Source organism: Lagopus leucura, unplaced genomic scaffold (assembly GCF_019238085.1).
Source record: "Lagopus leucura isolate 7727_CA_CO unplaced genomic scaffold, USGS_WTPT01 Super-Scaffold_73, whole genome shotgun sequence".
NCBI classification, from domain to species: Eukaryota; Metazoa; Chordata; class Aves; order Galliformes; family Phasianidae; genus Lagopus; species Lagopus leucura.
The window spans coordinates 44207137-44232826 of NW_024962252.1; the positions used below are offsets into that span (position 1 = coordinate 44207137).

General features: G+C 38.3%; 1 protein-coding gene across 6 annotated transcripts in view; it reads left to right on the forward strand.

Annotated features, from left to right (window-relative positions):
- Positions 1-25690, forward strand: part of TRMT11 (tRNA methyltransferase 11 homolog) — an 83626-nt gene that overhangs the window by 9201 nt on the left and 48735 nt on the right. For 2 of the 6 annotated variants that reach the window (XM_042880574.1, XM_042880605.1), the window contains exons 8-13: positions 1200-1280; positions 3153-3317; positions 4732-4804; positions 5501-5632; positions 9893-10013; positions 16762-19216. In XM_042880574.1, coding sequence (XP_042736508.1) covers positions 1200-1280; positions 3153-3317; positions 4732-4804; positions 5501-5632; positions 9893-10013; positions 16762-16893 — 704 coding nt within the window. In that variant the 3' untranslated portion in view covers positions 16894-19216. Of the gene's footprint in view, positions 1-1199; positions 1281-3152; positions 3318-4731; positions 4805-5500; positions 5653-9892; positions 10014-10462; positions 10753-16761; positions 19217-25690 lie in introns of those variants that run through there. The other 4 variants (XR_006180719.1, XM_042880587.1, XM_042880595.1 and 1 more) reach the window with 4 other exon arrangements.

Sequence of the window (25690 nt, forward strand, 5' to 3'; positions counted from 1 at the left end):
AGCAGATTTTTATTATTTTTTTGTCCCTCGCCTTCAGTTTTGGTAGAGTTTATGAGCATACAATATTTTCTAGAATTTTCTAGTGCCCCAGGATGGGACCTTCAACCTGCACATACAATATGTGTTCAAGATTTGTCTATGCTGAGCAATTGGCATGGGGCAGTGTAGCTGCCTAAGATGCTCCTTTTCAGGTTGCCAGTGAATGCAAGAGTTGGTATCATCCGCACAGGCAGTTTGTGTGTTTCTGGTGCCAGTGGCCTCTTGTTTTGCAGAAGTTTTCCCCCTCGTTTTAGTGGAACTGTTTCTACCTATAAGCAGTTGGCATCAGTAAGGTGGATTTTCACAGCTGGGTTCTTGGTTACTGTTCAGCTTTAAACTGTCATGTTAGCTCTATACTTCCTGATTAACAACAACATAAGCCTTTGCTAATCTTCTGCCATCCTTCCCTTTTTCATTTGGAAGCTGTTAAAAAAACTTTTATTAGCTTTTTTTTTTTTTTTTAATTAGAAATGCAGATCCCAATAGTGGTGGTAAACTAAATTAGATTCATCATTAGATAAGTAAGCTAGTAAATGTATTTTTTTTTCTGTATGCTGCTATTTACTCAGTGTATCTGCATATAATTCTCAATTAGTAAAAGAATTAAGAAAACTTTTTTGACACTGACATTTACAGCAGAGATAATTACATTTATGAGGTTCCTGACCATTGCTACCTCATGAAGAATGGCCACATACACAACAAGTTTAATTTTTGGCATGATGAAGGAGACTGACTTTAAGATTAGACACTGTTTGGTAACATTTTCTCCGTTATTTGTTAGAAGTACTTGTAGAATAGGAATAATAATTTTGATTCCTGAATGATCAAAGGGTCGCACTGCTTTGAAATACAGAGAACTACAAACTCCTGAGAAAGGTCTCCAGTGATGAGTGGCATAGCAAGATGAGGAAGATCAGTGATAACAGACAAGGAACTTGGTGTTATTTTCTGTGATTGTGGTTGTGCAGTGATTCTAAGTGGATTGTAGCTTTAATTCTTTTTATTTCTTTATTTCTTTCGTTATTTTATTACTATTCATTGGGTTTGAGTCTAGTGTACTACTTGTTCAGGCTCCTAAAATTCCCTTGGAAAAAATTGTAACACAGATAACATTAATGACAGTAATTGATAATTTTCCCCTTTTCTCCCATTCACAGGTGGCCTCCTTATCTCCTCAGCACACTTTGGAGCATACGTCTGTGGTACTGATATAGATTACAACACAATCCATGGATTAGGTGCGTTACATGTTTCTAAGCCATTGAAATGTTACTCCTTGAAATTTATAAATACTGATGTTGGTAGATAATTTAAAATCAGTGTTCATCTTCACAGGATCATAGAATCATAGAATCGCCAAGCTTGGAAAAGACCTCCAAGATCATCAGTCCAACCATCCACTTACTACCAACATTTCCCCAATAAACCACGTCCCTTAGTACAGCATCTAAATATTTCTTGAACACTTTCAGGGATGGTGACTCAGTCACCTCACTGGGCAGTCCATTCTAGCACCTAACCACCCTCAGAGAAGAAATTTTTTGATAGGATCATAGAATCCTTAGAGATGGAAGGGACCTCTAAAGTCATCCTGTCCAACTCCCTGTGATGAACAGGGACATGTGCAGGTAGACCAGGTTGCCCAGGGCCTGACCTGGCCTTGCCTTGAAATTCTCTAGGAATGAGGCATCAACCGTTTCTCTGGGCAGTCCATTCCAGTGCCTCACCACCCTCACTTGTAAAAGACATTTTCCTTCTATCCAGCCTAAATCTATTCTCTTTATGCTTGAAGCCATTTCCCCTTGTCCTGTCACCACAGACTCTGCTAAAGAGTCTGTTCTCTTCTCCAGGCTGAGAAGCCCCAGCTCTCTCAGCCTGTCCTTGCAGGAGAGATATTCCATCTCTTGGATCATTTTTGTGGTCCTCCTCTGGACGCACTCCAACAGATCTGTGTCTCTCCTGTACTGAGGACTCCACATCTGGATGCAGTACTCCAGGTGAGGCCTCACCAGAGCAGAGTAGAGGAGCGGGATCACCTCCCTCAAACCTGCTGGCCACACTTGTTTTGGTGCAGCCCACGATGTGGTTGGCTTTGTGGGCTGCAAGGGCACATTGCTGGCTCTTGTTCAGCTTCCCCTCCACGAGTACCCTCAGATCTTTTCAGCAGGTCTGCACTCAATCCTTTCGTCTTCCACCCTGTATTGATAGTGTGAGTTGCAACAACCCAGGTGCAAGACTTTGCAATTGGAAGGTTTGAGCCTCATTTCATTTTTTGAAAATTCATTTTTTGTCTTAGTTTTCTGCCCCCTTCATCCTTACTTTATAGGAACATCTGATTGAAAAACACAAAACCATACTTCCTATCAGGAAACTTTAAATCAAGGTTTTAATTTTAGATTATTTCAGACTGGAATCATCAGTTTTCCTGAACAGATCAGAAATGTCTCATTCAGAAGCGATTATAAATACATATTAAGTTACATTCCACATCAGTCCTCTGCTATATATAACCATGATTTATAGTTCTATTGTCTTTTATGGACCTAGATGCATTTTCCTTACTGGAGGATGCCATAAGATCTGGCTTAAAAGTGAGAGTTTTGACTGTTGGTTGCCCAGATGAAGCATTTGGTCATGCTTGTTTTTATTGACCATTTTATGTGTGTCCTAGCTAAGCTATCCTGATAATTTTTAAACAGGAAATATTTAATAAAAGGAATAATGAAAATCAAAAGAGAGTTCAAAGTAGTAATGACAACCACTGTGTGCTTTCTTATTGCTCATAACCAAACCCAGCAAGTCTAGTCCCATTTTTATTACTCTGAAAAAGTTCAGTGGAAATTGTTGGATTTACTATGTAGGATGGATAGTCATGTTCCAAAATTAACATCTTTAAAAGTTAACTATTTCTCGTGTATTTTCATTGTGCTTTTTTACTTAGGAAGTTTAACCCAGATAGTTGTGATGGTGAGTAGAGTAAGGTAGGAGGTTTGTTAGGTTTTTTAGTTTCTTAATTCCTTTCCTCTAAAAATAAATAGTAGGCAATACGAAAGGCTATCCGATGAAATAGTTCATTGTTGAGAATGTGTGTTCTTTCTTCTCTCTCTAAGGCAAGGCAAGCAGGAAAAACCAGAAATGGAGAGGGCCAGATGAAAATATCAGAGCTAATCTCCGACAGTATGGTTTAGAGAAATACTACCTCGATGCACTGGTTTCTGATTCTTCAAGACCAATATGGCGAAAGGGAGCGTTGTTTGATGCAATCATTACAGACCGTAAGTTTGTTAATGCTTTTATTGCCTGATGACAATGACTGAAATACTGTTGCCTAGATCATAGAATCAGAGAAGTTGGAAGGGACCCACGTGGATCAGATGTGTTGTTCTGTATTGATTTTACATCTTGACAAGTATTCATGTCTGCAGTTTCCATCTTGCAGAAGATGACCGTTGAGGATCTGCATTGTGTCATCTCTGCATTTATTTTAAGGATAGCCATAAATGTGTAACAAAGCTGGAGATAATGCTCTCTTCCATGAAGAGAATGTTATGATTGACAGTAAAAACCAGTATGGCTGAAGGTCATCCTCTGAAGAAGTGTCATTCAGTGAAAGCATAACTTTACTGGTGTACGGAAGCTTCCTGCCATAATGGTCCACATTGCTGTTAAGCACTCAGTCTGCAACATGTGAGTCTGCTGTGCAGCTCTGATGGACTTCTATAGACATGTTTTAAGTGCTTCTTGGAACACTTCCAAAGAGAGATATAAATGCATTTGTAGTACACTTATGTACTAGAAACAGTAGGGATTTGTAAAGATCCTCCACTCTTTTAGAGGCTTGTGCATTTAACACCATTTGTCGCACCTGAGAGAAGTAGAGGCTTAAGGGGATAAATGGAAGAGCTTGATACAGTGATTTCTGATGTCTGGTAACTTCATAACCTGACACATTCATATTAATTGGGAAAGGAGAGAGTGAATTTTCTTTGTGTTACCCAGGGTTATTTAGCCTATTTGAAAATGAGACCATGTAGAATATTAGCATTGCATAGAGCTGAGTTTTTAAATTGTGTTGAAACGTCTGCATTTATGAAATAGCAATACTAGTGCTTCCGTGCTGAAATGAGTTTTACAAGAACACATGTACTGAACATGCAGTAAGCATGTTGTACTATTAGAAATTTGCAGAAATATATGAGAAAATCCAACTCTGCCTCTGTCTGTATGAGAATTACCATTTGCATATTGTGTTAGCAAGAAATTCCTATATATACAATTTCATTTTACATTGTATATGTTTTATTCATATAATTTCATTAGCTAGGCTTGATAGCAGAGGTGTTTGTCAAACAAAAGAAGATGGGATTATTTGCCATGCATTGGAAATGTAGGGAATATGTATATATATTTAACAGGATGGAAAAGCATTCTCCTCTGTATTGTAGCTAATGTTGAGTGTGCTAGAGACCTCTTAGAGCTGAAGGCTTTCTTTGAAGCAGTTTTAAAGTAATTCTTTACACTCTGAAGAAATTGCACTTATGCATTTTCTCTGTAAAAGTTTGAGGGTTTTCCTAAACTTTGTGTAAGCCACAGACTATGCACTGTTATATATGTATAACATGACTGTATATTGTTATTTGGGCAAAGAGTGAATTTCTTACCTCCACATTATCTGTTTGCTTTTAACAGCACCATATGGTATCAGAGAAGCTACTCGCAGAACAGGCTCACAAAAGGAATCAGTTAAATCATCTGAGAGAAGGTAAATAAGCTGTCTTCTCTGTCATAGAATATCAGAGTCTTAATAGGAAGCCAGTCACAGTTTCAGAATCTTTTTTTTTTTTTGGTTGTCTGTCAGCTCTGTAACAAATCTTAATAACTGAAGAAGAACCTTTTTGTTCTGTTTGCAATATGTCTAATACATCTGTAATCTTCTTGGTTTTGTTCTACCTCCTTCTAACTTGCACACGTCCAGATTTTACATCCTGTATCTCACCTCAGCAAACCACTATTACCTTGCATTTCCTATCCTCTAAAAGTTCTCTTCAATCCCTGCAAGCTGCAGAATCAATTTAAAATGCAGTGCCTCTATATTAACTCAACCATACCTCTTGGTTTTCCACTGCTCCTTTTCTCTTCACAGATTACATGTGGCTTCTGCACATGCATAGCCTTCCTTGTCTTCTGCCTTTAGCCCTAAATTGCCCTTAGGAAAGATGCTGTGCCAAAACAGCTTTTTCCAATGCACATGTGATTCTTTAATTTTTCAGCAGTAGGTGATAGTCTAACATCCCAGTATGGGAATTTGGCAAATCTCATAGTAGAAGCTGCACATTGGAATTGGCCTAGGGTACTTTTTGCAAATTTCAAATACTGCTTTTTTTTTTTTTTTTTTTTTAATTCAGAAATATGATTTTTACTTGTGCTTTTATGCTTACACTTGCAATTTTTTGTTTAGCACAGAAAATCACATCATCATATCATCCAGCTATCATCTGAGTGACATCTTTTTTGACCTATTGAAGTTTGCAGCAGAATATCTGGTGATGGGAGGAAGATTAGTTTACTGGCTGCCGATATACAGGCCTGAGTATGTATGCTTGATTTCTGGTATGTACTCTGTCAGAGTAGTTGGTGAATCCTGGCCATGAATATTTGGGTATAGTACAGCTGAAACCTTCTTAGTGCTAGCACGGAAAAGTATTGCTCATACTTCATATGGTTAAAACTTTGTATGAGGGAAGCCAGATTTTGAAATAAGGTTTTTGAGTGGAGAGAATTCCTGCCTGTAGTTGAAAAGAAAAAGCCATCACATCTCCTTGTAAATGCATGTCCAAAGGATTGAGATTTAAGTTTAGATAATGAGACTTTAGGGCAGATAGATTCCTAAGATAGTAGTAGAAAGGCTCTTATTAATATATATTTCTATTAGAGTAGTTGATGGAGGTGCATGACAGAGTCCTGTAGGAGAACATTCTTGGCTGTTTGGAGTTTGGCACTACTAACTTAGCTTTCTTCTCAGAAATCAAAAGTCAGTTGACAAGAGATGGCAGTAAGAGGCAAGAAGTGTAGGGAAACAGCACTGCTAAGGACAAGAGAGGCCAGCAGAGACTGCAAGATGCTGTCTGCTTAATAGTGCAGCCTGGGATGATGACTAAGTTTAAGAGAAGCAATGTCTATTTGCATAGCTTATAGTTTGTCTCCTAAATAAGTTTTGTTGTTATTTTTTTTTCCTCAAAACTGTTTTATAGTAAAGGGCAGAGTCACTGTGTGGTAGCTGTTTGTGAGTATCTCCCAAATACAGATGTGCTCTGAAGGTAGCTTCTACAATGTCCTGTATTTTTATGTACAGGCAAGCTATCCTGATAAATGAATTAACTGCAGTCCCTGATTTCACCATGCACAAACCTTGTGACCTAGGTGCAGTTATCCTGCATACAGTTATCACATGCTCTTTTTGAAAATTTGGAAGTCAAAAGGAGCCAGTTTGTTACATCAGATGTCTGCACACTCCTCAGTAACAAAGCACTTAGTAGATTATATGTGGGTTGTTGTTATTTTAAGTGATGAAATTGGTATTTTAGGCTTTTTGCATACTTTTTTTTCACACTGAGTCACAGAATTTCAGGGGTTGGAAGGGACCTCTAGGTTCCAACCTACTACTAAGGCAGGTCACACAGGTAGGCATCCAGATGAGTCTTGTATATCTCTGGAGAAAAAGAGCCTGCAACTTCCCTGGGCAGCCTGTTCCAGTGCTCTGTCATGCTGACATAAAGAAGTTCTTTTACATGTTTGTAGGGAACTTCCTGTGCTCCAGTGTTTGTCTGTTGCTCCTTGATCTGTTGTTGCTCCTCGTTACATTGGTGCACGCCAGGGAGAATAGCCCCATTGACTTGACTCCTCCACTTCAGATACTTATAAACAGTTACAAAATCCCCTCTCAGCTTTCTCCTCTCCAGACTGAAGAGTCCCAGGTCTCTCGACCTTTCCTCATGATGGGAGATGTTCCAGGCCCTTCATGTTAGACTGTTCTCAGGCAAAACAAGGAGTACTGTTAACAGTATTGTAAATTACTATTCAAAATGTCTGTCTATACATGCTTAACCCTTGCAGAGCTCACTAGTACACAGGGGCTTAGTTTTCCATGTCAATAAACTCTGTTTCTAATTACTGCATTTGTTGTGTTTGTCAAGATAACTGAATTTTTTTGTCAACTCATTGAACATTAGTGAAAGCACTCTTCCTCTGCATGTTTAGCTGTTGGTAACTATCAGCTACGCATTCTCATTCTACTTTTGTTGCTGCTTTTGGGAGGTCAGTTCTCTCAAACTCTAATTGGATTGCCTCTTAAAAAGCAAATTTGTACGTAGTATTATTAATTTATGCACTGAAGTTTGAAATATCTAACTCACTTTATTAGCGTTGAATATTTCTATGGTCTCTTTATTTTTCGGCTATGAAGATGAACATGAGAGAAGATTTTATGCATGTAGAGAAAAAATAAGAGATTGTCTACTGATACGTTGTGCTCTCAAATATGCCCAGGCAACACCTGCCATCAGGCTTCTGCTTTATTTGAGATCCTTGTGTATTACCTTAAGTTAAAAACAAAACTAGGCTAAAATTGATGTCTGTTAAAAGCACTGCTACTGTATTTCTCAGATAATGTTCTGAATTTTACCTGAGATTGCAAAAAAAGATATATAAATATATATGTGACTTATTGCTAACAGACAGGGATTTTTAGGAAGGTGATATGATCTCTCATTCTGCAAGATAGCATCTCACACCAAAGTTTACTTTCTTTCTGACACTGAAATCATTGTTGAGTCTGAATTCCTTCAATTCCTTTGCAGTCAGGCTTTTATATGCTTAAAAAGAGAGACTTCAGGGACATTGTGGCAGAGTGCTTACTTTACTATGAGAGGCTGCTTGATGTACTACATGCATCAAAAGTCTTTGGGAGTAAAAACAAAGCATTTGAGAATTCATTTGGTTCTGCCTTGTCAAAGGCATGTTCTTGCTTCACTTAGCAGAAGTTGTGACTTGATTTCAGACACCAGAAGGAACTGAAAGGCTGTTTTGTCAATCTAGAAGTTTTGGAACGATGTGGAGATGTAAATAAATAAAAAACAAATACTACTGCAAGTCTGTAATATCATTTTACTTGTTTGATGGCTTACTGTTATCTTTAGATTAATAAATATCAAGGTTTCACTCAGTACCCAGAGAGATCCTTTTTTGGGTTCTTTGCTTTTGAAGTTGCAAGGCTACTAACACTTAAATAGTAATAGTATTTTTATTCTCTAAAGTGAAAACTTTGTGGCAGGATTTTGATGACTTTTTTTTTCTTTTTCCTGCAAATACTGTATGAGCAACTGAGCCTTTGAAATTAGTGTTAATTAGTAGTGAAACCAGAGGTTGTATGAAACTTATTCTACCAAATCCTGGGTGAGCATAGTGAAAACTCATTTGAAAAAATGAGTTTCATTTCTTCTTCCAGCTACTGTTAGTGAGCTCAAAACTATGGCTTAGAAAATTTGCATCACCACCCTGTTAATAGGTCTGGATTAGTGGAATTTGATTTTTGTACTGCTTATGTTCTTCAGCCTGGTCTCCTGAATGCCTTTCTAGGTTGTGTGTCTAAACTGCTTTGCAGGTCCATCGTTTGGTGACATGCCTACTCTCACAGGCCATACATACAGGACAAGTTATTTTCAGTTGTATTGGATTTGACTCCCTTTTCTCCTAGAACATTAAATCTACTTTTTGAAGTGCAGAAAATCCACATCTTTACAGGAAAAATGAAAAGTTCCTCCATTGTATCTTTGAAGTTCCAGTGATTTGTGTGAAAATTATTCAGTTCTTTTTTTTGGTTTTTGATGCCTGGCTTCTGTTGAATCCCAACCACAGGCAAATCATGAGAGCAGGCATTTTATGTGAAATCAGTCACTGACAATACTGCATATGAAGCCTAAATGAGTGATTTATATTGCAATATATAGAAACAATATCTGATCTCATTTATCTTGTGAGCTCACAAGATACTTTACTTTTAAGTTAATATTTTACTATTTCATACTTTACTATTAAGTTAAATTTTAAATTCCTCCTTCAGCATTTGGAAAAACAGAAATAGGAAATTTCCTATTTCCAAGGGAAAATAGTATGGTTCTGAGATGCAAGGCATTTTAAACACGGTAACTACTTGATTTTGTAGGAAGGTCTTAGTTGCAAGCCGTGTTACAGGCATCTGATGTTAAAAGGTGATTTATTTTTTCTGTTTAGAAAAATCTTCTGTCATTTGTCAAAATAATTGCTGTGTGATAAATTTGCAACACCAACTTCTGAACTCAGGAATGCTATTTTCACAGAAGCTGCTTTAGTATGATTTGGAATTTGAGTACAGTGGTCTCCTTGTAGGCAGCTAGTGTTATGTCTTGCTGCAGCTTAATATATGTTGGCTGTGTATCTTTTATTTTTCTTTTCTTGTAAATCACAGCTTCTGATTGGAGAAGTTATTACTCCTGATTGGCTGAGATGTTTTCCACTTGAAATGATAGAGGCATGCATGCATGCATTAACGTAGCATAAATAGATGAAGAAAATGTGGGTGGGACCCTTTATAGTAATATTTTCACTTATTCTATATGTTTAATGTGGAAAAAAAAGGATTGCAATATATGATGGATAAATTCAGCAACAATACCTGAACTTCGGGGTCACTTAATAGAAAGTTGTCATGCACTTTTAATTGTAATCTGTTTTGTGACAAATCTGTGTGAATTTTGTTTCAGGTGCAAGTGTTTCAGTTCATGAGCTTACAACTCTGAATGTTTATTTCTTCCAGATACACAGAACAGATCATTCCCCGCCACCCATGCCTGAAACTTATTAGCAACTGTGAACAGATGCTTTCCAGCCACACATCAAGGCGCCTGATAACCATGGAGAAGGTGAAGGAATTCAAGGTAAGCTTGAATTCTTGATTATATTGTGTAAAATGGTAGCTGCTGCACTCATGAAAGGTTTGTACAGTGCAGTATTTGATCTTCATGCAGTTCTCTCACACTTGAGTCTTTTATGATGACAGAAGTAAAATTGCCACACATTCCTTCAAAGTAAATTGGGTAGTGATTTAATGGAGTGTTCTGGTTTTGCTGTTTTGCTTTTTCTCCTCATCTGATCAACTTTTAGTCCTCAGCAAATCCCTTTAACTGTGTGAAAGTGATCTTTGAAACAGTGCTCGCTTATGGAAATTGCATACGCTTTCTTGGAAAACGGAACCATGGAGATGCTGAGATGCCTAAATGCCCATTTTCTGAAATGTAATTTGGTGCCTAAGAAAATTTTAAATTCCAAATACTTTGTGGATCTGATGGTACAAGAAAACCATATTCAACTGTTAATTCCTTTTTAGTGTGGTACTTTCGATCTTTAAATCCATGAGAGACTAGGAGGAATATAGCTTTTGGAAGTAATGATGTTCCTATGACGTGAGTACAATGGAGGAAAGAGTTTTTGTTTAAATTTACTCTGGGGGAGGACAAACCAAGTTTCTTTCTGGAGGCATCAAGACTGTGCCATACATATAGGACAAGACACAGCATTCAAGTCTCTGTTCTGTTGTTGCTGCTTCTCTCACCTAATACTGTTAAAAAGATGCTACAGCAAGGGGGAGCAAATTGTTAATGAAAACACATGCAAAAGGTGAGCATTCCTTTTCTGTTATTTAAAATGATAGGAGATGCAGATGGATTGCTGTGTTTGCATGGTGCTTGCACTAATAACAGCAGGATTTCAGTACTGCATTTTTAATGCTAATGATGATTGAAATTTTCAAGCAACAACTGACTTTTTTGTAAAACACTGTATGTGTGATTCAGAGCTCAAGTTGCCAACTTTGTCAGTAGCAAACCACAAGAGTAAATTACCAACCTTTTTGACATGTACGTCTTGGGATGTCTGTGGAGGTATTCTGCAGAAGTTTTACTACATGGCAGCAGGTATGTGGCTGCCAGTGCTGTAGGGTAAGATGTTCTGATTTAAAGAATATGTTCGCCCTTCTGTGAATAGACTGTCATTATTTGTTATTCTTGTTTTGTGCATCACGTATTCTTCAGTATGTGCTTTGGCACGTTCTCGCCTGGAAACACTTAGCTTTGAGCACCTGATACTACTTGGCAGACTTACCACCTAGATAAAACTGCAGTGCTTTTCTGTGGACTCCAGATGTCTTTTATGTAGCTTAAAGATACTAAGGCTCAGGCACTGTTTCTTATAATGTAGAACTTGTATAAACAAGGGAGTACGTATTGGCTCTTTCGCAAGTGTCTGCTTGTGTAAGGATCTTGATGTTTGGCATCTACCTTCCAAAGATCTCCGCACTCCGTTTTCCCTTAACTGACACGCTTCGTATTCCCATGGCCCTCCGGAATGTATATGTTTGTCTTTACATCTCAAAAAGCCTTTTGAGTTGGATACTTCTGACTCGCCAGATATGATCATAAAATCCATGATTTGGAGCTTTGGCTCCAAGTTTTTCTGAATTTTTATGTATATGCAAGCATTTACATCTCCAGAAAGTTACCATTTTCTTTAGTAACTGATTCGTAACAGGAACTCATACATTTAGTTCAGCTTAGTGTAATGTTCACAACTGACTTAAGATTTTATAAATGATGTAGTGTTGTTATGCAGTCCTTCAGTTTCCTCAGTGTTTGTCCAATGTTTGTCACCAAAAGTGACTTGCAAATTTCAAAGCAAATTCAATTCCATTATTAACACTCTTAACTGAAATAAAATTTAACATCACTGAACTATGGAAAGAGGTATTTTTGAGAGTAAAGACACAGCTTCCATTTTCCAAGACTGAAAGCAGTCATGTAAGAACTGAAATACAGTGATAATGTAAGGCTGAGAAGCAGTTGGTTGAGTAGGTGAGCAATGCAATGTCTTTTGACTGTATTGAGTAGTCCAGTCTTCTGCTTTAGGCCAGAGGGTTTTAACCAGATCTTTCAGACTGAATTAAGTGAAAATGTTTTCTACTGTGCTGGTTTATTTTTCAAGAACCTTTTTAATGCAAGTCTGGAAGATCTCAGTCTGTGCTAACAAATAGTTATTTATATTAATTTCAGTCTCTGTTAGGTAGGTTAATCAGTAGCAAAGTTGGAGTATAACAGCTTTCAGCATTAATACCACAAGGGTTCTTTGGGATGTGTATCTAGTGATGAGCCGTCTCAGGAGGGATGAACTTAGTAACAGCATTCAACTAGGATGTTCCCTTTCTTTACAACAGTGGTCTAGCTTTTTCTTGTGCGTGTCCCCATAACGCTTGTTTCAACCATTGCAGAATTCCTTGAACTTGTTTCATTCCTTATTTGGCTGTCTTAGAGAAATAGACCAGTTATTTGGTTGATAAAAGCTACCTAGCTTTAAAGTTTCGCATTAGGGACTCTCAAAAAAAAAAAAAAAAAAAAAAAAAAAGCAAAACAAACAAGCAAAAAAACTGAAGGAGAGCTCTACAATTAGCGAGGGTTAAGACAGTCACCTAGAAATTTTAGGGAGAGATGATACAGAAAACTTAATTGAAGGATGAACTCTGAGTGTAAGACTGCCCATGGAGAGGCTCTGGAGCACTGGGTTTACAAATTCACAGTGCTGACTGGGTCCAGTGTTTCCATATCATTTAGTCACTCTGGAGTTTTTACTGGTGTAGGATTTTTCCTACTGCATTTAGCAGTGTTTGTTCCTGGATGTGACCCTGTTGTTCCTGATCTGGAAAGTGCTTATTGTTGTTTATAGCTGTATAACATTAGTACAGGTGGTTTCTACAGCTACTGTTCAGCACCAGATGTACAGTGGCAGGAAGCTGTGATAAGGCTAAGAAGATCTATTAAACAAGAACTGCATGTGGGTAATTACTCTAAGGCTGCACTGAGGCATGCCAGATTCATAAAAACTTGTAAACTTATACATAATATCTACTGAGACTTAAAGAAAAACAAAAATTTCTTGTTATCTTTAAGGTCCTTCCTCTTTCTTCCATCACTTCCATTATTTATCAGAGACACAACACCTTTTTAGTGTTGTCTTTGGAACAACTAAGTGGTAAGCTGAAAACTCAAATTAGGTAAAAGCAGTCTGGTAGCATCCACTTTGACAAGATCTTTGTTGGCTTTCAGTTGTCACAGAATTCATCATAAAATATTTCAGAACAGAAGTTTTATGCTGTTTACAATTAGTCTGCTGTTTTGAGAACTTAAATTATTCCAAGTGAGAGCCAAGGGTGATCTAAAAAAAAAAAAAAAAAAGACTAGTGGTTAATCAACATTTTTAGTTCTGACTTCTATAAATAAAGGGAGAAGTCTTCATCTTCAGGGTAGGACCAGGTACACTGGGAGAGGAGTTGCTTATTGCCAACTAGGCTGATCGTTGCCGATCAGTCTTGGCACACGGCCTAAGGAAGTGTTTTCTCGGGAAGTCTCAGTATTTTGTGCCAAAGAATCAACTATAAACTTTATGCCTTGAAAGCTACATACACTTGTTTCAAAGGGAATTGAAAACTAGTCAGCCCTAGATGCAGGTTTATAAGTATCACTCCTGATTCTTCCAGTGAGTCATGTTAAGAGGAGGAGAAGGACTGCCTAGATGAAAACACTGGTTCAACTTCATGCTCTGAATTCAAACATGTATGTTAACCGGACTGGACAGTTAATGCACGTGAGGGAAAGCCTGGTCAGTAACTCAAACAGTTCCTATGATTTGATCCATTCATTACTGTTTCCTATGGTCCACGATCCCAAAGTTGACTTCTCTTACCGCAAAACATTCCTGTGAGAAATTTGGAGTGTGTGTTCTGCCTGTTAATGCTACTCAAAATGGAGGTCAACTGGCTTCCTCACTGAAACGAGCTGGTGCTTGATGCCTAGGCAAATTCCAAACCAAATAGTCAGAATTGTTTCATGAAGATGATTTTTTGGCATGGTCTCATCCCTGTAAAGTTAAATGCAGTCTATTCCTAGTGCTCAGATAGTACCCATTCAGATCCCTTTATAGAATTTGTTCAAGAATCATTTGTCTCTGAAAGTGAAGAATTTCCTTTATTTGATCAGTTCTCATATTCCTTGTAAAACTATTTTGATTAGTACATGTCAATAATGAGTGTCATCTCCAGATAAATTTAGTGTTTCTTATTTTCTTTTCCTTTTTTAAGAAGCCATTCCTAATCGGTTCTTTAAAGCCATTAACAGTTTTAATGGACAGTCATGTCTGCATAGGGAAGAGGTAGAGAATGGTAATTCTTAAGCTGGAATTATGATAGTGTGGGCCAGGAGTTTTCTTTGTAAGCTATCCCAGGAAATCAGTGCCTGACTGCAGATCTCTCATCTATCAATGATCTGCATAGCTTTTGATGAGGCCTGGATTTACCAGAAAGATTCTTCTGTGGTGCGAAGTGCCAGACTTTTGTCCATCTGATGAAGAGATGCTTTTCTTACAGTTCTGTTTAACTTGAAGTTTCTTCCCTTTCATACCATATCCCTCTTTGCCCTTACCAGCTTGAGTTAGTGGGAGGTAGTTCTGTTCTTCCTTCCTCCCTTCAATTCTGGTCAGCATTTTGTTACTTAAGGAATCCAGATGAATGGTGTACAGATGTGTGACCTCTTAGAGGTTATAGGGATTAATTTTTATGTTTAAATACTTTTGACACCTATATCATTATCCTTCAGGGTCAGATATCTCATCCATTTCTCAATACAAGTGAATTAAGTAAAATCATCATTAAAACACTTCCCAGAGGTATAAGAATACATTACCTGCTTAGGTCAAAGAAAGATTTACTGACCTGCAAATTCAATGGAAGAACAAGTGTACTTTTCCTCAGAGTGGTACAGCATAAGAGAGCTGGAGGAGTGGGCAGACTGTGAAGGGACTGCAGTCCTCCTTGTTCCCTGTCTCTCAATAATATATAGATATGTTTCCCATGGACATGTTAAAAGACTTTGTCTCACCTCTCACAGGTGACAGAAAACAGTTAGTACTGAGCCTACAGTGGGCTTACTGAGATCATTTTCTCGTGCTATTTTCTCGCATCACAATATTTAAAAAGAACAGACAGGTTGTTCATGGTGTATGTGCTTTATGTGTTAGGTATGCACATGGCACTTGATTTTCAGCAAGTTAATATAGGCCTGTGGCATGCTATGGATATCTGCTAGGGTAGCGCAACTGCTTCATAGGAATTGCTCAGTGTGTCCAGAAGAGGGCACTTGCACATGCACACAAACGTCTTGCTGTGTTGCAAAATCTTTGTCTTGCTCCTTTGGAATGTGTGTTAGGACATACAGAGCGGGACGTGGTGTTGATCTCGCTAGATGAAAGTCTAAAAGAGCTACAAAATAGCTGAAGGGGGGTGGGGAGGGGCGGTTGATGTCCACTAGAAGTTAGTTCATCTAGCATTGTAATAGCTGGATAATATACAAAAATACTGAATTAAACCTAATTCCATGTTTCTACCACTTGTGCTAAAGCATACCAGAGTAACTTTAATTTTAAATATGAGTGAATAACCCCACACTGTATATTAAAATAATGAACTGATTTATATGTTATTGCACTGCTTGAAAATTTTATGTAAGCTGCGAAGAAGCATTAGAAAGAAACATTTAGTAGAAGTTTAGTTCTGTTGTGTGCTTGTTTTTATCTTCTCTTTGCACAGTTCACTTGTACTTGTGAGGCTGTTCAGCTCAGTCCCATCCTGCCACTGAGTGTGAGAAACTGTAAACCATGAATGTTAAACTGTTTTTAAATTTGACATCAGCTTTTAGCTCTCAGATAAAAAGGTTGATGTATTATTTGTTAGAGTACTGTTAACTCAAATTGGTAAGTATCTGAATTGTACAAAGCCACAGCATGTGATGAACTAAACTATATAATCGCTCATATAATGGGTCAGTTTTCTAAACTGTTTTGTAGGCTGATGTCAAATAGATTTTATGTGCAGGGCTTCACTATATCAGCTTTATTTTTCAGAAGCACGTGAATAGTGCACACAAATAAAATCCTCTGATAGTATTCAGTATCTGTGGGAACTCCTTTTAATCTTTTGTGTTCCTCTTCTGTTTGTATCTGCTTCCCACAAAATGAGTGACTGAATTCTTCAGGTTATATTTTTTTCTGAAAACTAATATTTGTATTTTCCTTTGTAAAAGTCTGCGTGACATAGTACCTGTGCTCTCATTTCAACATGCAAGGGTTGAATTGTGGTGATAACTGCTGAGATACTTCCAGTGATTCAGCACAGTTCAAGCTTCTAATGTATGTTATTGACAGCTTGCATCAGATTGGTGTACAGAGTAGAAATTTGAATAATTACATTTAAAACAAACAAAAACAAACCTATACAGCAAAACAAAAAAATTTGCTTACAGTTTTTATTTGATCAGTGTTGAATGAGAATCCACTGCGTATATATTCTCATTTCTGTTAAAATGTCAAGGAGTTTGTTGTAGGCTCTATGTGCTCTTGTTAATTCCAAAGAAAACTTCAGCAGTGTATTTTTGGAATTCTTTAACAATTTAAATGTTTCCCATTAAATTGTAGAAAATAATACTTTATTCTTGCTTGTAGTAATCTGAAAAATTCTGGAGGAAAAACAGTGGCAGTGCATGTTGAACTTAATATCATAAAAATTAATGCTTACATTTTGATACCATACAGGATCAAGACCAGAATTCTTACTTGTTGGATGGTCAGTACATGCCATACAAGGGACACAATTCTTTCCGTGAGAAGTATTTCAGTGGTGTGACAAAAAGAATTGCCAAGGAAGAAAAAGACAACCAGAAGTAAAACATAATATAAACACATTAAAAAATGAGGAAGGAATGAAGATTCTGTTTCTTTGTAAAGACATCTGGATATGAACGTTCATTTGGATGCTTCAGAAAAATAAATACTGCTTTTAATTTTAAAGCAAGATGGAGCCCACATCACAGGTTGAGAGCAGTTCTTTTTAATTACCTTTGTTTATAGCAGATTTTATTGTACAATGTTTCTGAGTTTTATTTAATTTATATTTGTGCTTTCAAGTCCTAATGATGATTGACTAAAACCATTATTATTGTTCTTTCACCATTAACATTTACAAAAAGTAGTAGTGTTATTTGGCTTCTTAAACTGTGAACATCTGGCCGTTTTAGAAACACGTGGTGGTGATCAAGGATTGCTTAATTATGAAGATCAGTTTCATTTGCTTTGGGTTTTTTTCCTGTTGTTCCTTTTTTGTTGTTGTTGTTGTTGTTTTGTTTTGTTTTCCTAAGTGGTATACAGTAAAACAGAGAAGTTTGTCATGAGATTTTATTTTTAATTGTTGTTTGCAATAACTGCTCAGACGGCTCCGGCTGAGGACTGTAGTGTTTAAAACAAGCAAACAAAAAACACTAACACAAAGGAACAAATGTGTGTATACACACATGCACGCGTCTCTGTGACCTGACAAACACTGGAGAGCCTGTTAAACCCTGTGAAGTTTGTCCACATCTGAAGCTCATCTGTGCTTTGGATTTGCTCTTGCATTCCTAAACCTTGACTCTTGGTCAAGCCAACTGTCTGCAATTTTTGGTTCAGAAATTGATAGTTAAAGCAGTAACAACAACAGCATAAAATCAGTAATGGTTCCCTAATGGTATTAAGCCTAATCAAATCTTTGAAATTGAAGCTGTATTTGTCAAAGGGAAAACTTTGCTGAATCCACACCGTGTCCATCATGAAAATACCTCATTTGAAAACCACTAAGCCCATTAATTCAGGATGTTAATGGCTCTTTTCGTTTTGGTGGTCAAATATTCTTCAAGAGGGCGTTGGTGAACGGATCTGCTTGCTCCAACTAGAGAAAGCCTTGCTTCTTAATTTGCTGCAAGCTACTGACTGTGGTCATTTTACAGTCTTTGTAGGTACTAATCTAGAGCCTCTCCAAAATCCCAGTCCTACCTAGGCAAGTAGGAATCGTTGTGCATTCGGTTGAGTTCATTAACTGGATTTGCTCTTCTGTGTGTTGTGGTCCTCAGCTGCAGCAGGGAGAACTCAAATATTCAGTGACAACTTTGTCTGACCTTCTGGATCTAATCTGTGGTGGTGTAGGTAGTTCTGAAATAGTGATTTATTTTCTCTGTTTACATTATAAATCACTTTGTTTTGAGACTCTTAATGTCAGCCGTATAATAGTTGTTCTGGGCTAAACTTGGAGGGAGATGAAAGCTCAGAAAATTTTCAAAAGCAGAACTTGAATTGATCACTTTCAAATATTACATCAAGAAATTACTGCTTCTGAAAAGCTGTCTTCATGCAACTTCTGACTTCAATTTTAGTATTACAATTTGACATTCAGTCTTTATTACTTTACAAATTAAAATTACTTTCTGTTCTTCATAGGCAAGGAATTTTTGTAGATGGATTTATTATGCACTTATAACTTCATTTTCTTAAAAGTTACCCTACATAGACATGATATAAATGGTTATACAAGATGTAAGGTAGTGGCAAATCTGGCTCTGTCTATTTAAAGAGAATGATTTAGTTTATTTCTCCTCTTCTTGGTCCAACTTTCAGTCCATTCAGCAGCGGTGGTATGGCCGCTGTGTAGCAGTTCATACATAACAGCTCTTTGATTACAGAAGAATACCATTTTGAACAGAAACTGTAAGTGCATTTGGGGTACTACATCAATGTACACTAATCAAAAAGTTTGGAATTGAAATCAGATGTTCAAGCTCTGCTGATCCCCAAAATTAAAGCTATCATTTGGAAATATTTCTCATGTCTACATTTCTCCTTGTTTAATATGCATATACTGCAGACAATCGTATGTGCAGACGTGCAAAGCAGAGGCGTTTATAGCTATAGAGCTGGGACACAGCCCTCATGCTGTCTCTAGCGGAGGACTGACAAGTGGGTGAGTTATCCTTTCGACAGGATTTGGCCACCGATGGCCGCGGTTTCTGGCGCTTTCATTCAATCTGGTTCCATTCAGTCTCTTTCTGTGAAGTTCCAGTTTCCTGTCCCTGGCAGGGAGGGTCAGTTCACAAGCCTGCGCTGAACTCATTCCGTTGTCATTCTCTCCTTTGGGGTGGTTTGTGCCATTTTCCAGTTTTGAAAAATAAACGTTATTTTTGGAGCGCTTTGTTGCACTGCAGTGAATTGGATGGAGGGAGGAGCTGAAGTTGGCTGCAAGGTCATACGGGCAGAGGCCCTCTCTTGCTGTAGGGAGCGCTTTATTGAGTTACGAAAGGGAACGAGTCCTCATCTTTTCGTGGAATCCCTTTGCTTGATGATTCAAACAGGTTTGACCGAAGGTCAAGGTTTAATGGGGTCTTACAGGTAACAAGGACCTGGAAGTTCTGTTCAAATGAACAGAAGTGTTGAAGAAAAAGACTTTGTTAGTATATCTTTCAAGATTTAAAGAAAAAATAAGTAGTGACTTCAACTCTCATTTAGTATTAGAGAACGTGGGTGGAAACGAGACTTTGATACAGAAATACTAACATTTGTTTCTGCTGCTTCTGCCACAACCAGTGCTGGTTCTGCTGCTTCTTGATCCTTTCCTTAAACAAAAAAAAGCATACAAAGAGCACTTTAGGGGTTGTCAGCAGAGCTTTCTGATTCTTCAAAGCTATGATGCCAGCTTAGAAAAGCTGAGACTCAGTCGTTTCTTCTCTTCAGTCTGATGAGAGGAATCAAGGAGATGTGCCAGCCTGCTGCACGTCTCAGAGAAAGTGCAGTCCTCCCTTTAAACCAAGCTAAGAAGCCAGTGGCTGTTACTGGGACATCTAAATCTAGATCTCACCCAGCAGAGCGAGCTTCTTGTTTCCATAACATTTTCACTGGACTTCATGGTGGTGCTACGCACTACAGCAACTTTCACCCACTGGATAGGGGTATGTGAGATCTTGAAGTTGGGTCTGCTGTTTGTTGAGCCCTTCTTCGTCTCTGTCTCATTTCAACAGACTGTGGTGGATGACCTTAATTGTTGGACCTCTCTTCTCCTTTTTGTTAGCCTAATACGCAGTGCTTTAGCTCAAGAGTTGTGACTTACAAGCAGATTATTTGTATCCATACATGTGGAAATTGGCAAAAGTCAGTCTACTTTTGAGTTCTCAGTGAAGGTTCACCTGTTTGAAAACATTGAAGATGCAAGTACACTTTCTCTCAGGCTGTTCTGATACCACAATTAACTGTACAGCTTCTACACGGAGGAAACACCTTAATAATTCTGAATCTTCTTTTTCCTTCCATGACTATGATTTACAAGCTCTTCATTAATGGTTATTTCCAGCATCCCCAGAACAGCTTCAGGCCTTGGGGCCACCGGCCAGAGAAGGGTGTCACTGGAAAGGTGACTGTGACTTTGCACTCTCCTCCAGCCACAGATCTTTCAGGCACAAAGATGTCCTCTGAGAGATGGCAAAACTGGAGCAGATAATGTGTGGTGGTTTCCCTGCTGCACAGCAAGCAGCTCTGTTAGCTGACAAAGGACTGAAAAAGGCTCCAAGAAGCAGAGGCTGTTCACTGCTGGCTCAACTCCCGTCACCACCATGGTTCTCTTTTCTGACTCTTCTTTCCACTCCTTCATCAAAGCTGAGAAGAGAGTTTGAAAGCATTCTTTCTTTGCTGTTTAGCTTGGTCTACAGTCTAAACTGGGGTCCAGAGTTGAGCAAGACTATCTTTTCAGTTTGAAAATTCCCTCTTTGTTCCTAAAAAAAAAAAAGAAAAAAAAAGTGGAGTTTTGGGTAGCCTGGAGAAGGGAGTGGCCAGTATCCTTTTTTTTTTTTTGTCTGCTGTTTGGAAAAAAAAAAAAAAAAAAAAGATTTTTTTTCAGCCTTGTTCACTAATGCTGCTGATGTTAGTGATCACATCATTTAAAACAGCAAAATGTATCTCACCTGCCTCCATGCTGCCTTTTAAATACATTTCTGGTGTTCTTTTATTTGCTTACTGGACTGTAAAAGTCTCTGTTTATGTATGTATACTCGTAACTGTTTTCATTTTAGTTTTCTATCATTGCTGCTGCTGTTTTCTAATCAGTTACAGCTTTTCTGAACCTATGAGTGTGGAGGATACCTCTCAAAAGAGATATCAGCTCTTTCAGCCAAAAAGCCTCATCAAACTCAAGATCCTGGAGACATGACAAGCTGTCTGGCTAGGCTAAGGATATTAGACCTCAGGACAGGTTTGCCAAGTAAAATCTTTTAAAATGTCTGTATTTCACTTAAAATGAAATAGGCAGCTGAAAAATAAAATCTAATGTGATAGGAGATCTTTCTGTCTTCACTGCCACTGTTGTGATTTTAGGTATGTCTACACTCAGTAGGATGCCCATTAGATTCATTACAGATTTCTGACAGCAGACGTAAGCACAGGAAGCTCCCTGTGTATTGAGTTTGACAGGAGTATTTTGCATACAAGTGGTTAGAAATGGTTAGAAATGGGGCATTTTATTTAAAGTTCCTCAACAGTTTTGTTGTTTTTTTTTTAATTCAATTTATGCATTCGGAATGAAGGGATTACTTTGTAGAAAGAAATAACGATTGCCAGTAATTTCCTGGGATTCTAACTGAAAATTTTTGTGGTATTAAATAAAATGGCTAAAATAAATAATTTTACCTTTTAATGATATAAAAACAACAAGCTGTTAGCACTGTTTTAATTCTTTCCAAAACTTAAGTTTTATTAAAAAATGTTTTCTCAAACTTTTATTTCAAAGCAAATGCCATTTGGCGTATAAAATTCTTATTTAAAACTTGTTCTTCATGGATTAATTCTCATAAATTTAGGGCTGATAAAATTGTTCATGTTGCTGTACTTTATAGGGTTAGAAATTAACTTTAAGCAAATACCAAACTCTTAACTAAACAGTCTTGTCTGTGCAAGGGGATACTGCTGGCAAAATACTTTCGTAGCAATTAATCATAATACTTCCTTCTATAAAAGTCTGTCCCAAAAGATGTGATCTCTCTGAGTGATGACTCAGGATGGATGTTTAGTGCCAGGGCTGGACAGCCCACAGCTTCTTTACTTTATTCAGAGATTGATACCAGAAATTTCCACCAAAGATGGAATTGTGCTGATGACTGCATTTTGGAGCAAGACTAAGACTTGATCCTTTTTTCACTAAGAGAAAAAACAGTGCATAATTTTAGTACAGAATAAACTTAACTGTGAAAATTCTTAACAAGCATTAGCAAAGGTTCATATAAAATACTGTGATTGTCTAAAATGTCGTAACTGTTGTGGACAAAATTCAGTGAGTAGCTGGATCTATTCAATTGGAAGGATAGGTGCTTCCCAACATGCAGTCTTCTCCACTGAATTGTGATCCTGCTTTTTGGGTGGCTGTGGGATGGTGCTTCTTTGGCTGCAGTTCATGCTTTATAAATTGCTGTGCTTACAGGTTTGTTTTGAGGCTGTTTGTGCAAAGCCGTGAGGTCCTGAGATTAGATGTGCTTGGTGCACATCTTTTACAGTAAAAACTGTGGCAAGGCTAGGATATCTAAACTCAGCAGTTCCGTAGGGGACACTCCTCTCTTGGAGAGAAACTTTTGTCTTGCTGATAAACAACTCACAATATAAGAAAGTTTTTCTCTCTTCAAAATGTGCATGTAGCAAACAGTACTTGTATGCTTTTCCATGAACCTGACTCCTTCACACAATGCTCTCTGGAAAAAACTGATTAAATTATATGAGGTGAAGGACTGGCCTGCTTAATAAGTATTTCTTTATGTCAAATCTGTTTTCTGCAAGATGTCGTGTTTCAGTCTCAGTGTGTTACCCTAAAAGCTGTCACAGAGGTGTATATGCACCTGTTGGCTGGTGGTGGTTGCTGGAAAGCAACTTAGTTCAGTACAAGATGAACACACTCAGTCCCATAAATGCAAGGGACTGGGTTGGTGCTTGGCGGCTGGGTTTTGTCTGCATGAATGATGGCTTCATACAGCGGTGGGCGAGTAACCACGAGCTGCCAAGTACTGCATGCGTTTGCTCTGCCTCAGTATTTCTGGTGCTCCCTGGGGCAATCTGACCAGCTGCAGTTTGAACGTGATAAACTACTTGTTTGCTGCAGGGAGTGACCTGCCAAAAACCCGCACAGGCCCCGTGCCCGTAGGGTGAGGGAAGTGGGACCTCCTGGCCTCCTTTCCCCTTGTAAAGCAGGAAAACGTCCACCCCATAAAAGATAAATTATGTAGTGATCACAGAAAAGCATTTCTAGCCTTACGCAAAGATCACCAAGACTGCACAGATATGGAATATTTCTTAAGTATATCTGTTTGTGTTTTTTCCTGTTTTTACCCTAAAAGCAAACAAAAACATGTTTGTGCCAAGACCTGTCACGCTCCACCTCCATTTCTCTTTCTTTTAATTGTATTTTTATATGCTTGGCAGAATTAATGATGAAAATCTTTCCAGCTGTGACTTTGCCAGAATCCCTTTCTGAAGCTCCTACTAATTTGGATTAAAAGTGGATGGATGAAAGCCTCAAACAGCAGATCCTGGCAGCAGATCTGCTGAGGCCCCACGGCATAGACTTCTCCAACTGTTCTTATCTTCTGAGGCAAAAAAAAAATAATAATAATAAAGAAAAGAAAAAAAAAAAAGAAGAAGAAAAGGGAAAAACAAGCAACGTAATTTTGCAATTACACTCTTATTAGTGCCTTCCCCCCTTTGGGGTCCACGGCCTACACACACAGGCTTCCATGGTGCTGCAGTGCTGCCGTCCATTGGGTCTGTGTGCCCTGGGCACTCTCACCTTGCTGCTGCTTTCCACCATAGCACACAACCTGCATTTGGAGGCTTACCACACTGAGGGATGTCGGCTCAGTGTGGTGAAGGAACACTCGTGCAAGCATCCCCTGCGATGTCAAGGCATTGAGCTCCCCAACACTGGGTGCTCACCTCTGCTGCCTCACTGGCATGGAGCTGGTGCAATGTTTTTCACCATCAAGCTCACCTTCAATAAATAGTTAAATTAATTTCTTTAAATCAGACTTATCGATCTTTGACACGTAGCGTATGCTCCTCCCAGTCTTTCCACTCTCTGAGAGAGCTTTCTAGAAGCTACAAGCTGACCAAGACCTTGCTCACTGTATTTCTGCAGCCATGCTGAAGCTGAGGCAAGGCAGTGTCCTGAATTCAAGCCCTGTGACAATGGCAGCCTGCTCTGGTGGGCTTTTAGGAGGATGCCCACACCACTTTCCAGTTATTATGAGCAGAAATAGCTATTCAGGATAATTTATACTATTAACAAGTTCTGAATAAAGCTGTTACCTTCAGATGGTGCCCTTGAAAACTGCCACAGTTCCTCTGTTTATAGTATTGGTGCATTAACAAGGCATGATTTTCAACATCCTTTTTAAAGGTACTTTCTTTAATCATCTTCTAATGATCAACAATCAGCAAGTGCTGAAATCCACTTTTGAAATAAAAACACATATTTTAACAAGTTGTTTACTTTTCCATCAAACTCTTAGTCTGACGCATCATAAACCAAAAGCACACAACATAAGACTAAGGTGCATCTATTCTTACATGAACCCTTTTTATATAATGGTAATAACGCTTTCCTGTTAGAGAATTTAGGTGAAAGCTAATTATAGAAGTTCCTTGGTGGCACCAAGGTCTGTGTGGCCCTTCCAGTGATAATAGATTGAAAGTTTTTAATAATCGAATCAGTTAAGAATTGTATACAGTTTTAATTGAATATAATTAAAGTTTTTAATTCAACCCTACAAGAACAAGAGAAGGATGAGTTTTGAATCCTACCTCTGAATTTTCATCTCACTAAATCATTTGTAACTTAGGAGTGTATACTTAATTATGAGAGTTACTCATTTAATTCACTACCAGTTAACTGGACAAAATGGTTTGTTGTTTCATGTGGTGCTTCAGTCTCTCTTGATTTATGGAAATCATGTTTTGGGAAAGAAAATTCCAAAATTTGATCCGTTTATACCATACAGTACTCTGATTTTTTAGAATTTGAAATGGCAAGCAGGCCTTTGGCGATTGCTCCGTTCCAAGAAGAGCAACTAGGAAGTGTCTCGGAAGTGCAGGTGTGTTAAATATGAAAGGCTTAACTAAATTTAGGGTCCTGGTTCACAGAATCACAGAATCACAGAATTGTAGGGGTTGGAAGGGACCTCCAGAGATCATCGAGTGCAACCCCCCTGCCAAAGCAGGTTCCTACAGCAGGTTGCACAGGTAGGCATCCAGGCAGGTCTTGAACATCTCCAGAGAAGGAGACTCCACCACCTCCCTGGGCAGCCTGTTCCAGTTCTTGAAAGACAGGTAGCAAATCTTATTAAGAGCTTCTCTATGCCTTCAAGTAACTGCTAATAAAGACTTCTGAAAATGTTAAACATGATTTTGCAACTCATTTCAGCAGGGCGATTTGTTATATAAGGCATTAATCTGTAGATTTTAGATACAGACTGCTGTGGTTGTCTGGTCTGCCCTTGTACACAGTGCTTGCCACAGGATTTCCCTGCTTTACGTCTAACAACTCTGGCTGCGCCAAGGAGGCTGTTTTTGTTTGTTTTTCCAGCACTGGCACTTGCAGCCTCCAGTGAAATACTTCATTTTGGGAGTGTGAACAGCA